General features: G+C 40.4%; 1 protein-coding gene across 1 annotated transcript in view; it reads left to right on the top strand.

Annotated features, from left to right (window-relative positions):
• Nucleotides 1-7,006: 7,006 nt before the first annotated feature.
• ATRIP (ATR interacting protein) overlaps nt 7,007-18,942 on the top strand; it is a 29,939-nt gene continuing 18,003 nt past the window's right edge. The window contains exons 1-6 of the mRNA XM_065407130.1: nt 7,007-7,171; nt 8,845-9,298; nt 13,687-13,769; nt 14,061-14,231; nt 16,015-16,130; nt 18,153-18,313. Of these exons, the coding sequence (XP_065263202.1) occupies nt 7,007-7,171; nt 8,845-9,298; nt 13,687-13,769; nt 14,061-14,231; nt 16,015-16,130; nt 18,153-18,313 (1,150 nt within the window). The remainder of the gene's footprint in view (nt 7,172-8,844; nt 9,299-13,686; nt 13,770-14,060; nt 14,232-16,014; nt 16,131-18,152; nt 18,314-18,942) is intronic.

Raw genomic sequence — 18,942 nt, 5'->3', positions numbered from 1 at the left:
GTGATGACATGGCGTACAGGTACAGGGAATTAAAATCAAGAAAGGTGGCTGTGCATCAGGGAGAAATACAAACAACTGTCACACAGAATGCCCCCCCCCGAGATTGAACTCCTAAGCCTGGGTTTAGTGGGCCGTTGATTTCACGGAGGGAGGGGGGAAGGAAATGAATACAGAACAAATCTATTTTTTACATCTTAAGATGACAGTGCAGCATGACTGATAGCCCTCGGCATTTTCTGGGTGCTTGGCAGCAAATACTGGGCGCTTGCCAGTATGATGATGACGGATACCAATCATAATATACTATTTACTGCCAAAAGGCAAGGGGTTGCTGCTGTGTAGCAATGTAGCCCCACGTTTGCCAGCCACATGTCTGCCAGCACCCAGATCGCCCTCGGCCTCTTCTGGGTGCTTAGCAGACAATACTTGGCAGAAAATAATATACTATGACTGATAGCCATCATTGTCCGACGAGGACGGTTACCAGTCGTAATAAACCATCTACTGCCAAAAGGCAAGGGGCTGGTGCAATGCAGCCCTACGGCTGCCAGCCCCACAGCTACCAGCATCCCGATCGCCGATGAAGGCTACCAGTCATGCTGCACCGTCTACCGCCAAAAGGCAGTTAGCTGCTGCTGCTGTGTAGCAATGCAGTCCCACGTCTGCCGGCACCCGGATGACATATGGTGACGGTGAGCTGAGCTGAGCGGGCTCCATGCTTGCCGTGGTATGTTGTCTGCACAGGTAACCCAGGTAAAAAGGCGCGAATCTATTGTCTGCCGTTGCTGTGACGGAGGGGGAGGGGCCTGACGCAATGTACCCAGAACCCCCCGCGGCACTGTTTTGCATCATTCGGGCATTGCGATCTCAACCCATAATTCCAATGGGCGCCGGAGACTGCGGGAACTGTGGGATAGCTACCCATAGTGCAATGCGCCGGAAGTCGACGCTAGCCTCGGTACTGTGGACGCGGTCCGCCGACTTCATGCACTTAGAGCATTTTATGTGGGGACACACACAATCGGCTGCATACAACCGATTTCTATAAAACCGGCTTCTATAAATTCGACCTAATTTTGTAGTGTAGACATAGCCTGAGACACTGAGATAAAGAAATAGTAAGACCATTATACTCTAAGGAAAAACAAAAACAATATTCACTATTAAGTTTGTTACACTAGATCCATCACCAGTTGATAATGTATGCTACTGTTGAAGCCTAAAGATAAAAGTTTTAAAGTAAAATTCTGTGCACTTCATAAAACATTGAAAAGGAAAATATAGCAATTTTCTTCAAGCTGCTCTTTGAATTAAATAAATCTGATACCTCTTAGCATTGTTTTTCACTATTATTCTTTAATGCTTAATATTAAATACAAAAGTAGTTCCATTGCCTACATAGCTTGTGCACTTAAATTAAGCACATGGTTAAATATTTGAAGGACTTTGCTTCTTTAATATTTTCACATCTATAGAACGTATCCAAGGCTATCAAACTACTTTACAATGAACTCAGCCTAATAGCTCCCCATGAGATAGGCCTTCCACTTCTAACTTCTTACCTATTACGTATCCTAGGATCCAGGGTATAAGCTTTGCCATTGAGTACGTAGTTTGTAAGGATAAGGCCTTTTTCTGTAGTCATATTGTAAGGTCTGAGGCCTTTGTCTGAAGCCATATTGGGAGAGCAGCAGCCATGAGCCAAGAAGCAGAACATCACATCCTCACATTCCATCTAAATTACATTAAAATAATGTAATATCGGGCTGTTAAGAAGATGATCCTGCCCTAACAGTACCCACCATCACCAGATAAAGAAACAGATCTTAACATTGTTAAAGAAAACTTTGTTTGATAGCATTTTGTCTGGCAAGAAATCACTTATCAATAGTTGTGGTTGTGAAATCCCCATTTCTTTATTTTTTTTTGTCTTTATGGTCCCCACTTCTCTGGTGTTTATCTGTATGGTCTCTGTCTGGTTCTTTGATGTTTCTATCTGTTACATAATTAATTTTGCTAGGTGTAAATTAATGTAGGTGGTGGGGTATGATTGGTTAAAGAATTGTTTTACAACATATTAGGACTGGTTAGAGATTTGTTTAGTAATATTTTAATAAAATGATTGGTTAAGGTATAGCTAAGCAGGACTCAAGTTTCACTATATAAACTGGGGTCCAAGAAGGAGATCAGCAAAAGAAAAAGAAGAAGGAAAGACCTGGAAGAAGAATAACTCAACTCTAAGACACAGCCTAAGATCAGAGCTGCTAAGAATCCTCTGCACAACCACGATGTGCAGCAACCAGAACCCAGATGAGACCAACCTTGCCTGGCCAACAGGGAAAGTCCGCCTGCATAATCAGGATTGGTGAGCATAGCATTGTATGCTTAGCATGTGTATTGTTTGGTAATTGTTAATAAATAGAGGATAAGGATATTACTGTGTAAGGCTCTTTCACTGGTAAAAAGTCCTGCAAATCCGCAGAAGCCCTAGTAACTGGGTAAGGATGGGTGCCTTTTGCTCGGAGCCCGAGGAACTTGGAAAGGGTGGGGGTGCCTAAATTAACAGGGTTATGCCTTGAGCCCAGGGAAAGGTAAAGGTGGGTGCTCTAGGGTGTGTGTGACAGAGAATTGTGTGCAGGTAACAAGTCCCCTGAAATAGGATCTCTCTGTTACCGACATTCATCCCCCATTTGTAACACAGGTATTAAAATATTTACCCATCACACAGGGAGAGTGGTTGTGAGGCTTAAATATATCCATATTTGTAGAGAGCTTTGAGAGGTTTTCATGACAGGTATTTTTGTTACTACATTTGCTTTTAGTCTACAATATTTTAATATCAACATAAGGTTTGTAAAGTATGTATCACTGCCATAATTTGCTGCCAATACATTTTATTCTCTTGACAGTTGTTTTTATAAATCAAATCTTTTTTTAAATTCTCCATCTTTCAGTCCCTGGCTTGTCAGAGGATGGGAATGTTTCAGAGACAACATACTCAGCCACTCAGGATATGGCTACACTGAAGCTGGAAGTGAGCCTTCCAGCCTGGACAGACAGACTTGTGATAGCAGAACTACTGCTAGCATGCTAAAAATAGCTGTGTTAACATTGCACTCTAAGCTTGGATAGCTTGAAAGCTTATCTCTTTTAACAACAGAAGTTGGTCCAATAAAAGATATTAACTCACACACCTGGTGTGTCTAATATTTTGGGACTAACATGGCTACAACAACACTAGCAACAAAGTTATTGGACTATTTCCCTCAAACTAGTTATTTTAAAGTTTCCCTTTCTCTTGTATTTCAGTTTCCTTGCAAATCAGATCCCAGAACCAGCTTTGTGTGACACCCTGCAAATTCCATGCTAACATGTCACATCCACTACAGTGTGAACGTAGTTTTTAGGGTCAAGTGGAGGCTTTTTAAAAAAATTATTATAAAGCATACTGTGCATATTTATACATTTTTTGTGTCTTTGTTTTATGCATAGTAGGATATAAAATAAGCACATTTAACTACAAAGTTAAGAGAGCAAAAACGTAATTCCCTTGGTGCTAGTGCCTTGACATATGCCTCTGAATGTTAAAATCTGAGTACCCAAGTCAGATAAAGCAATTCAAACTCCTCACACTGGATTATGTGTAGGTGAGCTAGACAATTTCCACAGTGTAATTAGGAACAACTGAAATAATGGATACACAGGACTTGCAAAATAGGTTTGACTGAAAGACACCACACTTCTCAGATGAGCTTTGTAAAAATTAATCTTGGTCCTGCTTTGAGCAGGGGGTTGGACTAGATGACCTCCTGAGGTCCCTTCCAACCCTGATATTCTATGATTCTATGAAATGTGCTTAAAGACAAAACAGCCATACCTTAAGTAGAAATAACAAGTAAGTTTCTCTATTACTTGGACTACATGGCCAAGACCTAGTCCAGTATACTTCCCACAAGCAATAAGAGATTTTTTGATCAGAAAAGAAAACCTCTTTTTAGAAGAGAGATCTAACTATCCATTTTTGGAGAGCCAACACAAAAATAACAACTCTCTTCAGTTGTTTTTTATTTTCGACTACCTAATCAAATACAATTCATAACACAAAGTAAGTAAACATAAAAAAGTTGCTCATCCTATTCCCTCAGAATTTTTTAAAATTTTTCTCAGTAATGCCTACTTTCCTATGAGACTGCCCTCTTTATATGAGCCTTTTGAAAATTAAGGGCAGCTGTCTGGTCTCCTCTTTAATTTCCAGGGACCACTTCTGGGTCCTTGCACCACCCCTCTCCATCATGAAGACATTATGTTGCTTCATTAGAGAAATTGGAATTTTGGGGACGGTGTGTCACAAGGGCTTTAAGCGCCGCCTTTTGGATCCTGTAGGGTGTATATCACCAATACAGATTATGAGCAAAATTAGGCAGTAAGCAAGTGAAAAGAAATGATCTGTTATAGAAGCCATTTTAAGGATGGATCAATTTAGCTGCATGGAGGCTACAGTTAAAGTCATTGACTAAATTAACAGAGTTGCAATGATACTGAGAATGATACTGAGAATGACACTTTACACTTGTCACCCAGAGATCTCCAAGTGTTTTACAAAGATTGGTAAGTGTTATTATCCACATTTTACACAAGGGAAACTGAGATACACAAAGGATGAAGCCTAGTTCTTACTAGAAAACATTTGCTGATATAGCTGTGGCAATATAGCCATACCAGGAAACCCTCCTAGTGTAGATGCAGCTTCTACCGGCAAAATGCTTTTGGCCGATCTAGTTTATATTGGTTCCCCAAGCAAAATAATCTATACCAGTAAATACACTTTTATGCCAGTATAAATGCGTCTACACAAGGATTTTTGCAGGTACAGAAATGTAGCCAAAAATCACACCCCTAACCAACATCACCACATTGACAAAAGTTTATAGTGTAGATCTGACCTGAATGTCTTGCCCAGGGGCACCCAGGAAATCATTGAAAAAACTCTGAAAAGAACCCAGTTCTGATTCCTATTCCCCTGCTTTAAACATTAGACTAGCCGGTTTCTCTTGAACCACTTGCAGTCATGTCTCTATTGTGTATGCTTTCAATTGTTAATCTTGCATTCTTCTTTCAGAAAAAAAAATGAGAGGGAACTGAAAAATATGACGACAGTATGATTAACACCCTTCATATTATGCTGCTGATGCAATAACAATACCAATGGCTAGTATCAAAGTGTTATTCTGTGCTGCATCATGTTCACCTATTTTTTCTGCAGTTTATTCTAACCAAAAAAACCCAACCAAACAAAGGCCTTACACCCTCAGTTTTGAAGTCATAGAAATGAAAATTGCTCTGCTAGGATGACCACAAGACCCAATGTTTCTGTAATCATCTAGATAGTCTCAAGGTGATCCTCCACAACAATCGAGCTAGGAGTCACAAAGAGGGTGACCATCTATGTTTAATGGAAATAATGAATAATGAAAAACTATATGAAAAATACAGGATAACAATTTTAAAGAGCAATGTGCCATTTGTGGGACACAAATCATGTTTCCTGCACAATCTTAAATTCATAACATGTATACTTCTTTGCACAATTATTGCTGAAATACAGTATAAAGTGTACACTCCCATATATTATTGAATTGATACAGGGCATTAGCCACCATAGAAAGAACATATAATCAAATAAGGGTGGAATGTGTGTACAAAACACCAAGACATCACAATACAGACATGTAACACTATGATGTATTATGGCACTGTGATGTTGTCACAGTGTCATGGCACCACAACATTGGCAAACAATGCCAGAACCCATTATGGTGCTTCTGCTTTACCAAACGATGTCATAATGCCATGATACTGTCAGTCTAGGCCCTGGTGTGTCATGACACCATAATGCTGCCAGATCAGGTCAAGCTATGTCTTTGTACCAAGAAATCAAGCTATGACATGCCATGCTGCACCATGGTGCTTCAACCCAGAGCACTGTGATGCTACTCAGTCAGATCCTGTCATGTGCTGTGGTGTCACCAAGCAAGGTACTGTGATGTGCTATGATATCACCAGGCCATGTCATGTGCCAAGCTGTGATGTCAGCAGGCCAGGCCATGTCATATGCTGTGATGTCACCGGGTAAGGCTGTGAGGTTAACAGGCTACACTCTGTCAGGGGCCACACTGTTCCGGAGGTGGGTGGCTTTGTTCTTTATCCCCACATTTTATCCATGTCATTCTCCCACGAAGGAGCCTCCAGATACCGCAGCTGGTACCGGGTCGCTTCAGGGGTCCGGACTAGGGCGTAGAAACAACGGGGCGCTGAGGCAGGAAATGGGGCCTGCTGTTCTAGGCCTTATCCCTCACGCGGGCGCGTGACCAACCACTGACAAATTTACAGAGCTGGCCAATCGCTGAGACTCTTACATCCAGCAGCTCTACGCCCCTCTCTATCTGATCCTCCAGGTTTGCCGTCGCGAGTTATGCTAGCCGGCCGTGCTCTGATTGGGTAGTGGGAATAACTGCTCGCCGCCGATTGGCTGCGCTGGCTGGCGGGGCTAGAGAGGGTGGGAAGGCAGGTGGTGGGGGTGCGCACCCTTTCGGGAAGGCCGTGATGCCAGGACCACAGCGGTGAGGCGGAATTTCGTTCCTGGCCCTTGTGTGAGCGGCGAGGAAGCGGAAGCTAGCGCGGTAACGGACCCGCCTGTCGCCCCGCGGGGGCGCAGGGGCTGCCTTGGGGAGGCAGTGCGGGCAGCTGGGATCGGACAGCGTTAGCCCCCTGCTGGGGGGACTGTGCTCGGAGCTTTTGCTCTCGAGACTGTCCGGGGGTGGGAGCCACAAACCGCCGGGCCAGGGGGTGCGAGGGGCGGGGCTGTGCGCACAGGTACCTCGGGACACCGTGCAAGCTACGCTAAGCTCTGCTCGCTGTTCATGAGGGTCCCCATCCCGCTAGCATGTCCAAGGAAGAGCTGTAGGACAAGAGCCCTGCGTGGTCATAGAGGATCTGATCCTTGAATATGGACAGACGGACCCCAGCGCCCAGCCGGGGTTTTGCTTCCCCAGTTAGCTTGTTTTGGCATCCGTCAGAGCTGCAGGAGTGTTTCTGTTTGGTTTGTCTCATATGGCATCAGAGCGGACTCCGGCTGGAGATAATCGGAGTTAATTCAAAACCAGTGATTGTGGTTAGAAATATATTGTTTATGGCGACAGGTGTCGTCTTAATTTCTACCTGAATTACTTTTCTGTGTAATGTAACGGAATTGAGTAATGCACCTTTACTGCCCTGCATTAGAGAGCATAACATAATCTTGATATGATCTGACTTGTGTTAATGTAAAAGCAATCAAGAAAGTATCAAAGCAAAACTTATGTCAAAGACAGTTTAATTATATGTCTATTATCTGAGTAGTACTTTATTTTCAACTCAGAGATGTTAAAAACCTTTTAGGTTATCTACTTAAAAACACTCTTGTCTATAGTGGTGGGTTTGTGGGTTTTTTTTTGGGTGGAGGGGTACTTTTGAATGTCCCAAACAGAATGAGGTTTCTAGCATTTCCTTTAGGAGACCCAATTTTATAGTTTTTATAGAAATATTTTGATACTCAGACTAATTTTGTAGTTCTTTATTTAATGAGACACTGGAGAATGACTTAGGCCCCCAACTTTTACAAACCTTTTAAAGAACATGTGATGATTATGGCTTGTCTACAGTTAAAATGCTGCACCGCTGTAGTGTTTCAGTGAAGACACTATTTGCATCAACCGGCCTCCTTGAGAGGTGGTAACTAGGTTGATGGGAAAATTAATCCCTTGACCTAGTGCTGTCTACACCACGGGTTAGGTTGGTTTAACCGCGTAACTCAGGATTGTGGATTTTTCACACCTCTGAGCGACATAGTTATACCGACCTATTTTCCTACTGTAAATCAGGCCTTAGAGTTAAATGTTGCTTTCTAAAACAGATCTTGGCAGGACTGGCAGAAGTCTGTACCACTCGATGTATGTCATATATGGGTACTTTGATGCCAAGGGGACAACTATCAAGAAACTAAACATCTTTAGTGTGTTCTAAACTTTATCAGAGTAATATACAGATAGTATTTTACTATGCATATGTCAGAAAGCTGCTTTTCTAATTGGGGGAATTAAAATAAAACTGTAATGGTGTTATAAGGCATTCTTTTGTTCAGATTGTTAGCTGATCCTATGTATCAGCTAGTTTTTACACAAGATTGCTCTAGAATCTAATGCAACTTCAAAAAATATGTTGCTGTTTTTAAGCTTACTGTGACAGTTTTATGTTCTTGTTTAACTTATACAGAGACCCTAAAAATAAGACCATGTTGTGTCTTGCTCTTGGAAAACTTGAAGTGCAGAATTTCAAGGGCATGAACAGGGGCATGTCTCCTCCTTTTTCTCGCCTTCTCCAGAGCAGTTTTTGAAAGTGTGTTTGGCCCTTCTGATTCATGGATAGGCTCCTCTTGGAGTCCTATAGTTAAATTTCCATGGTGTTAAATAATAATCTGTAGAATGACATTTTTCTTACGGATATAAACAAAACTACAATTGTTTCTTTTGTTCATTTCTGATGGCACGAAAAACTTACGTTTCTATGGTGCTCTACATTAAATGATCCAAAATCCCTTTCCAAATGGATGGGAAACTCTGGAGCTTGCAATATCACTTCATCTTTTCCAGTCAGTTAGTGAAGGACTGTGCTGGAGACTCTTGAACCCAGATCACTGTGTGGTAGCACACTTGTTTCTTCATAAATTCAATTGTTTGTATTTTGTGGAATAAATTTAATTTGGAAAAAGGTCCTTTGAGCATTAAAATGTTTTGTTTTGTTTCACAGGGTAAATATTTATACAGAATGTCAGTGAACTCATTATTTGGGAATAAGAAGAGAAATAACTCCATATTATATGGTGTGGATCAGGCACAGATTATGGCTTCATCTTCTGTTTATCGAGAATCCACTAGTCGAGGATGTATTGGGAACCACGGCGATGGCTTCCCCCCAAACAAGCGTTACAAAAGCTTTGAGTCAAAGTCCAAGCAAACAGAAGATCCTTTTGGAGACAATGATGACTTCACAGCTGATGACTTGGAAGAAATAGATATAATTGCTTCACAGGCTTTATCACAAGTTCTAGACTCAAATACTCTTTCTAGAACAACACACGTCCAGAAACCTGAACAGAATGCCAGACCATCCTTAACCCCAAACAACACCAATCAAAAGTCTTCGAATATTGAACAATGGAGTGTTGCCTCTAGTGCAGAAAGAAATATGAAAGACCAATTCGGTATGTGTAGTCTTGGAATATGGGAGTATAATTGGGGATGTGATTGCTTTGGTGTCTCCTTATTTTTCAGATCAGGGGATTGACATGCTGAACTTGTTCTTCCTAGAAAAATGTCTAAAGTAATTATCTTTTGAGTAGATTCTTTAATCTCAGCTCCAAAGTAAATTTCACTGTTGCTGAAATGTTCATTTAGGTTCTTGAAGCTATCTTGAGTTACCAGAATTAGTGGGGGAAATTGTTCTAATCGTCAGGGGAATCTTAGTTCCTGGATAACTTAACTGTCAACATTTCAGAGTTGGTATGTACATCTAATGACATGTCTTAAAGAACTAGCTATAGAGCTTGGCAAATAGTATGACTACATGTGATAAAATAGCATTAAGTAAGAAGTACCCAGAAGCTGTGCTCCAAATAGGTGTGATCATTTGGAAAGATCACACTTTGATATGATAGCACTGTTTTTTATGTGTGTGCAACGCTTTATCTAAGGAAAGTAAGCCAATTTAGCAAGCTTTAACTCAGTCACATAATGGCTCTGAACCAAGTTCTACTGTACCCATTTTACAGACGGTTAAACTGAGGTACAATAAGGTGAAGTAGCTTGCTGAAGGACAAGCAGCAAATGTGAGGCAGAAATGGAATTAGAAAGCAGGAGACCTGGCTTCCCAGACTTCAGTTCTAACCACTAGGCTACACATGTGATTGTGTAATACACCTCTACCCTGATATAACGCGACCTGATATAACACGAATTCGGGTATAACGCAGTAAAGCAGTGCTCCGGGGGGGGCGGGGCTGCGCACTCCGGTGGATCAAAGCAAGTTTGATAGAATGCGGTTTCACCTATAACGCGGTAAGATTTTTTGGCTCCCGAGGACAGTGTTATATCGAGGTAGAGGTGTATCTGTCATACCCACAAGTGATTTTTAAATTCCCTTTTGGGAGAGAAGGGAAGGTGACCTGTTCATAAATATCATGCAACAAACTTGAATCCTCTGAATGGATAGGATCTTCTACTCATTGTAAACGTTGATCAATAACTTTTTCTGGCCAAAACAAACCTCAATTGTTATCTGCACTACTGTTTATAACATTTGTAATTTAATGAGAATCTACTAGTGGTCTAAGCACTGGTTATGAAATACCTCACTTCCCTGAAACATCACTTTTTAAATCCTAGCAGGGTTTAAATCAGCTTTACATCCTTTTGGAGTACGTAAATTGAATTTTGTGCGACTTGATTGTATATGGAGTCTTTCAGATAAGACAGGAATATCCATGTTCCTGATTCTTCGGCCAGTATGTGAAAGGTCCTGTAGCATTTGTGTAAGTAGAAGTTTGCCCGTTCCCTGGCCAAAATGCTCCCTCTCTTCCCAATTCCCCCCCCCCCCCAGAAAGCTGTACAGCATGCTGAATGTGGCTGTGTTTGATCGGTGCTATATGCATAGTTTACATAGCACCTTACAAACAAAAGAAAAATATCTCAAGTATGAGTGTCTGCCAGTTGAGTCCTAGTAAGCTGTAATGGAAAAGAATTTTTTTTTTAATTGTTAGGAATTTAGCCTTAACTAGTCAGTGTCTGAATTTATAAAAGCTAAATTGATCCTTAACCCTGAAGCTTCTGTTTTGTGGGCAAAATTCTGTGCTGGTCCGTGGAGCTAGTCACAAGTTCAGAGCCCAGGTTTATGCTAGTTTAAGATTTGATGGGTGGGCACTGGAGAATACCCGGTGTTCTGAGCTCATTGCTTATCTGTGATAACAATGTGTACGCTTAAAGGACACTTTCTGTTAAATTTGGCTTAAAATCCATGTGGCGTGTCTGAGAATGGGGTAGGAGAAAAGAATCTTCTACTAACTTAAGACCAATAGAAGTGATTGCATAAATTAGAAATCCAGTAATATTTATAACCCAGACAAGTCAAAGTGGAAAGGAACATAAAAGAAAAATAGAATCTTTGTTTGTTTGTTTTTAGTCAACTTTCATTGAGGACGAATTCAAAAAGCAAACGATCAAGATAAATATCAAAAAGTAAACTAGATGTTTAAATTCTTCTAATTTCATAGTTTCCAAGGCCAGAAGTGACCATTATGATCATCTAGTCCGGGGTGGACAAACTTTTTGGCCCGAGAGCCACATCTGGGTATAGAAATAGTATGGCGGACCATGAATGCTCACAAAATGGGGGTTGGGGTATGGGAGGGGGTGAGGGCTCTGGCTGGGGGCGCGGGCTCTGGGGTGGGGCCAGAAATGAGGAGGTTGGGGTGCAGGAGGGGGCTCCAGGCTGGGGCAGGAGGGTGGGGTGTGAGGAAGGTGGGGGCTCCAGCTGGGGTGCAGGCTCTGGGGTGGGGCTGTAGATGAGGGGTTTGGGGTTCAGGAGGGTGCTCTGAGCTGGGACCAAGGGGTTCGGAGGGCGGGAGGGGGATCAAGGCTGGGGCAGGGGTTGGGGTCCGGGGGGGTGTCACAGGGATGCAGGCTTCAGGTGGTGCTTACCTCAAGTGGCTCCTGGAAGCAGCGGCATGGCCCCCCTCCGGCTCCTATGCGGAGGCGTGGGCAGGTGGCTCTGCTGCGCGCTGCGCTGTCCGCAGGCACCTCCCCTGCTGCTCCCATTGGCCGTGGTTCTCGGACAATGAGAGCTGTGGGGGCGACTCTTGGGGTGGGGGCAGTGTGCGGAGCAGATCCCCCTGACTGCCCCAACGCCTAGGAGCCAGAGGGAGGCCATGCTGCTGCTTTCCAGAGCCGCGTGGAGCAGCCCCTGACCCTGCTCCCTGGCTTGAGCGCTGGAGCGGGGCAAGCCGACGGGGGAGCGGGGTCTGAGGAGGTTGAGGGCAGGATTAAAATGACTGGTGGGCCGGATCCGGCCGGCGGGCCGTAGTTTGCCCACCCCTGATCTAGTCTGACCTCTTGTATAAAACAAACCATAGAACTTCCCAAAATAATTTCTACAGCATATCTTTTAGAAAAAGATGCAATTTTGATTTAAAAGTTCTTGGTGGTGGAGAATCAACCTGTGGCCAATTATTTCAGTAGTCTAAGGTACTGCAAATAGGGTGGATTGATTTAAATCTCCTAGTGGAAAACCTTGATTTAAATAATTGATTTTAATCAACTTTTCCATTTGTACTTTAGTTATTTTCTAAAGAAAGGTGCATTCTTATTGGTTGATATAACCATTAAAACATGTTGATTTACAACTAAGAGCCTTTACCCTAGATTTGATGCATCTTTTTGCTCCCTAGGAGGGTACACTATAATATACATTATTTTAAGCAGTGATATACCTTAATATTTTCAGATTCTTCTTTATTAATTGTACATTTTAGTATGTTAGAAAATGAATGATACATTGCTTATTTAGCAGATAATTAACTTTGTGCTCATGATTTGTCAAGCTGCATTAGGATGGTAAATGGAATTTAATTAAACACACAAAACACATACATTTAATTCTTATTAAACCAAACAAGTCCTTAATACATTACATAACCTGTTGTGCCATATTTATAAAGCTTGACCTTGAAAACTTGACGTTTTTCCCCCTGATTTTTTTTCTTTATGTAGAAAAAAGCACACTTGGACTCAAATATTTGATAGAGGCTTCTGGATTCAGCGATTTTATTTAAATGTTTTGAGATTATAATAAATTTAGGCCTTAACATATTCTGTATTAAATTAAGATTTCATTTTAAATAGGCTTACTTTTTTTAAAGAAACACTCATAATTTAAATGACAAAATAAAAATCTTAAATTGTTACAAAGTTGATTTTATCCACCCTCATTACAAATTTTTTGGCTGGGTTTTTGTTTTTTGAGTAAAAAAATCCTAATGGATTCATTATAGTAAAGTTATTGTGGAAATAGAAGTATCAATTTCCTGACTTGGTGCCAAAATACTGTGTGTATATAGAGGCTTGGCAGAATTTGATTTTTATTTGTTTTATAATTTTCAGTGGATGACAGATTATTTTAAAGCATTTTTTCAATTTTAATCGATTTAAATTTTCACAGTTGTGGGAAACTGTGGGGGTGAGGTCAGACAATTATTTAATGACAATAGATGTTGACCTTCAAAAAGTTAAAGCTTTATAACTATTAAAACACAAATTGTCAACATCACATTTCAAACTATACAAAGAAAATATGCTTAAATCAAACTGAGTTCCCAAACAACATTTTTCTCATTTTCCCGGTCTGTAAATTTTGATTTACAGAAGTATTTTTTCATTGGTTTGCAAGTATACAGTGAAATGGACATTTACTGACATTTACCAATAAAAATATAATCCTTAGAAACTAGAATATATGTGGTGAGATGTTGAAATGTTATCAATAATAACTAGTTACATACTTCAAAGTGGAGTTGGTATCAGAATTCCCTCTTTTCACCAGGAAATGGCACTGAAGATATTCGAATTAAAGACACATTTGGATTTGAAGTACTGCAAACACAACATGAAGAAGTTAAGCAAAAGGTTAATTGCCTCTTTCTTTTTTTTAATCTGCTGGTGTACTGTTTATTATAGCAATTTTTGGTGGTGGTTTTAGTTGTGACCTTTGGATTAAGTCCAGTTTAAGGTATCTTTAATCACCTTGCTTATGATACCTGGATCTGCAGAAGGTCAGTCTGCTTAAAAAACAAAGCAGTTTACTCTTCAGGAGAACAACTCTAGGCCAAATTGTGATTTCTGTTGGTTTTGGGTGGATTGAATCCATAATATCAGTGGTGTAAATCCACAGTTCTTAAAGGTATGCTCTGCTTACAGCTGAAAGAAATACAGGATGAAATCCTTGTTAAAAATGGAGAAATTAAAATTTTGCGGGACTCAATGCTGCAGATGGAATGCACTTTGGAGGAACAGAGAAGATCATACATGCTACTGGAAAAGGAAAAAGATCAGACACTAAGTGAAAAAGAAAAGGAGTTCTCCAAAAAGGTAGCGTGTGTGTGGGTTTTTTTTTTTTTTTTTTTCCCTGACAGCTGTCTAACTCCTTATGTGGAAAAGCTCAATTGATTACTATTTTGCTTAAGTCACAATCATTACCTAATCAAGAGAAGAGCACTTAAAGCAAACTTTCCTCTAATTTTTTATCCAGCAAAGTTACATATAGGAAAAAACAGGCTACCAAATTATGGTATAATTTCCTCATAGGGGATAGTGGTGATGTTCTTCTAACAAATTATAGGAGTGTTGCACAGGTGGCTTTTGGAAGAACCTGGAACGTTCAAACTAGAATTACAGCCCCATAACTGAAAACTTAAAAAGCATTGTATCTCTGTTTTTACAGCCAAACTCCAACTTCCTGTATCTTCAGTTTTCCCCCAAAGCACTGTGAAAGGTTGCTGCTGCTACTGCTGCTTACTCCATTACTCAGGTCCTCTAGTGCAATCCTCCCTTGAGTAGCAACTAACTGCTGTAACTATCATGATGAGTTTGCCTTATTGTACCAATGTTTGGTTGTGTTGTATGGTATCTGATTCTCAGCTGGGATAGCGTACAAGTGAACTGAGTGTTTGGCTTAGGTTGCATTGAGTTAATAATTGTAGTTTTGGCATAGTAATATGGTAATCTATATGTAAGTGTGAGAAGGTTGGTGGTAGCTGAGCAAAAGGTAAATTATTAGGATAAACAAGTATCTCTATAGCAAAGCCCTTTTCTTTTGACACTGACTTGAAAGGGAAGGTTATCTTAAAGCTTCTCAGTAGCAGTTGAAACTTTATGATTAATTTGGAGGTACAGAATGCACTTGTCATTTCATAGGTTTGCTCCTTGGTGACTACTTATAGATTAAGAAGATTGGTGAGATGCACACATAGAGACATTAGTTTTATTAATAGCATGATCAAGATAAGCAAAATCACAGAACTAGAAAAACAAGAACGACAGCAGAATCCACATCATGTATACTCATGAATCTGCAAATCTGTGGGTTCCCCTTAAAATGAGATTTAGCGTTAAGGTGGTCACCAATCTGTTATCCCAAGGTCCTGCTGAGGGCTGGGTATGATTCCCTTTTTAGCCACGTATTCCTTACATCCACCTATTTCCAAGACCATATTTGATTAAGTCTTGTCTTTTTGTTTATATTTGCCATTCCTGCTATTCATTTTTGGGACAACTGTTGTAAGCATTTGCACCGATAGAATGTTCTGTATGCAGTTCCATTAAGGAAGCCTGGCTAAATAAACCTTTGCTGTCTAGTCAATTTAACTGTAAAATATATTGTTAAATTTTATGACCAAGGTTACTTACTAATGCTAACTTGTATTAGGCCTAATGTGGCCTTATGCTAATACCAGTAGGCCATAAGCTAAATACTAGGAATCTGACTCACTGCAAAATGTTTGTTTCTTTGTTTATTCCTGTCTGCATTATAGCATTAGTTTCATTTGCACTAATTTAGCAAACATCTTAGAAAGAGTTAAGATAGAAATGATTATTCCTGATCTGAGCTCAAGTCATGCGTCAAAGGTCAACAAACTTATGCTATACCATCCCAATCATTGAAGGTTTTAAAGGATACATTAGTCAAACACTGTCAGGATGGTTTAAGTATACTTAATTCTGCCACACCACTGGGAGGAGGGAAGCAGGGGATGGAATGGACTAGATGACCTGTTGTGGTTCCTGCCAGCCCTCTATTTCTATGATTCTGTGTTTTGTTACTCTTCCAATTTATATAGTGTTTAATGTAAAATTACTTGTATTCCTTTTTCAGTTACAGTCATTACAGTCAGAGTTGCAGTTTAAAGATGCTGAAATGAATGAATTGAGAGCAAAACTTCAGAACTGTGAAAGAACTAAGCCTATTACTCCGTCAGTTACAAACGCCAGGTACCAAATAGTTTTGAAAGACAGAAAATTCAAATTTCATTAAACATTGCAGACCAACTTCTCTACTGGCATAACTCCATTGGTGTCAGTGAACTTATGCTGGGAGAGAATCTGACCATGTCTCTCTTCATATACAAATGCAAAGATCAAAGGTTGTTGAAAATTGCAGTACACTAGCATTCTTTTGTCAAATGCAGCACAAACATCATATGAACAAATAAAGTGTGTGAAAATTAGTTTCCCAGGGTATAAAATAACAAAGCTAAAGACTGAGGTGTAAACCTCTGATTTAGACTCTTTTCATTGTAAAGTTGCTTCTAGCTAAAATGTGTCCTTTACTGTGAATTTTAAAGTGTTAGATTTATTGACATTTGTGTTTCAGGTTTATTCAAAGCATAGTTTTGATACAGCTCTAAAATATTTATTACTCAGATTAAAAACTGTTCAGTTCTCCAGGGTCTTTCGTAAGATCAAAGAGAACTCTTTCACTTAACGCATGGAAAATTTCTTCAATGTTTTGGGTTCAAACTCTTAGCATAGTGCATGCACTGATAACTCTAATCATTAAAGGTCTAGAAAACATGACCTATGAGGAAAGATTGAAAAAATTGGGTTTGTTTAGTCTGGAGAAGAGAAGACTAAGAGGGGACTTGATAACAGTTTTCAAGTACATAAAAGGTTGTTACAAGGGGAGGGAGAAAAATTGTTCTTCTTAACCTCTGAGGATAGGACAAGATGTGCTTAAATTGCAGCAAAGGAGGTTTAGGTTGGACATTAGGAAAAACTTCCTGTCGGGGTGGTTAAGAACGGGAATAAATTGCCTAGGGAGGTTGTGGAATCTCCACCATTGGAGATTTTTAAGAGCAGAAATGGTCTAGATCAGTGGTCCCCAACCTTTTTCGTCAGGCGGGCGCCAGAGGATGAGCTACGGAGGACCGTGGTGGTGGACAAGCATCCGCCGACAAGTGGCAATGGCAATCGGTGTCGCCGCCGACAAGCAGCGTCATCCAGAGGCGTTTGGTGGCATTTTGGCAGCGACGCCTCTGGATGACGCTGCTTCTTGGCATTTCGGCGGATGCTCGTCCGCCAGCCAGTATGCGGGTGCACTTAGACGCCCCAGCGGGCGCCATGCTGCCCGCGGGCACCGCGTTGGAGACCCCTGGTCTAGATAATACTTAGTCCTGCCATGAGTTCAGGGACTGGAATAGATGATCTCTCGAGGTCCCTTCCAGTCCTATGATTCTATGTTGCAGAAGTTCACCTAACATGGTTCCTTTGTCCTCCATTAGCCTAGGAGGATGTGTCTCGTTTTTGCTCTGGCCCCCACCAGTCCCAGATACTTGTACGATGGGATTTTAAAGTTCCCTGTGCCTTGTTTGGTTCTTAAATTGAGAGCTGGACCAGGACCCACATGTTTTACCTCTTGGATCTGCTTGAGGGGGGTTATTTTAACCTTAATCTTGTAGTATACTACATGCCTGTACAGCCATAACTGGTGAGACAGTGGATCCATAACAGGAAGTTGTAGAGCACAGAAGACGAGACGCTTTCCTGTGAACTCTTCCACTGTGCCTGTCATAACAGATTTTTTTTTTCTGTTGATTTGTGATAAGCTGACCTCTTCCCCAACAAAATAAGTTTGACTTTTTCAGCCAGCCTCTGCATCTTGCATTGCCCCAAAAGCTATATGTATTTTGAGCTGGATCATGCCCTAGCTAGTTAAGTAATTCAGGTGTAAATAACATACACTAACAATACTGTAAATACAGGTGGAAATATAGTATGTTCTTGTATTTTGTCAAATAACTTGTTTTGATTTCACAGACAGTTAGCAAACACTTCAAAATGTGCAATTTTGTCTTTGAGTAAATTAGTACATAATGCAATACCTTTGGCACATCAGAATTAATGGAAACTGATGTATATTAAAAAAAAAAAAGTGTGATACTTCTTATTCGTAACATTCAGAAATTAGCACAACACAAGTAGTCCTTTATCCAAGCATTTGATTTAATCTTTTAGCCCTAGGAAGAGTCCCTCCAGAATTGTAAAATTGGAAGCATGTTCTCTTCAGACTGGAAAAAGATCTTTTCCTACAAAAGAGACTTTCAGCGCTGACATGTCCCTTAAAGTATCCTGTTCTGTAGCAAATTTGCCTTCTGAGACTTCTTTCAACAAGGAGGGTAAGGCACTGTTCTTATAGCATCCAAAAAGTAGCTAGATGTAAAGCTTTGGGTTTCACTGTTGCTTGTATTCATCTTGTACTGTATGTCTGAACAGTTTGTATGGCCTTTCTTCACTTACCACAGTAACATACTCTGGCTTTCCACTCAAAAATTCTCTTCTCCTTTGCAGCTAGTTGTATTAACTCCCTTTGGCTGAAATTTGCTTTAGCCCTCATGTACAGTCTCAGGAGCATGTATATTGCTCTCAGTCAACTATGAAACTTCTTTTAGCACTAGTGGGAGTTTTATATTGAAAGGCATGGATTTAAATGTGCACGTTGCATAAAAGCTTTCTGTGCTGTTTTAGTAATTTTTAGCTTTTTTAAAAAAAACCCCACATTTTCTGTTTCTTGCCAAAAAAAACCAAGTTCTTTCCTCTTGAATAATTACCTTATTTAACATCTCTTTCTGGATTTTTGGATTAGTACCTCTTGTCATTTAATAGCCTAATATTTCTTTCCCTTCGAAAAGGAAGGGATGTACGTATTCTATGTGTTTACCCTTAATGAAGGATTTGGAAAACTGTTTACACAGTTATTACTTTTGAATGGATTTGGGGATTAAATACCATTAATAAAATTGTTTCA

Source organism: Emys orbicularis, chromosome 7 (genome assembly GCF_028017835.1).
Source record: "Emys orbicularis isolate rEmyOrb1 chromosome 7, rEmyOrb1.hap1, whole genome shotgun sequence".
Classification (NCBI taxonomy): Eukaryota; Metazoa; Chordata; order Testudines; family Emydidae; genus Emys; species Emys orbicularis.
This window is presented reverse-complemented; position numbering and strand designations above follow the sequence as displayed.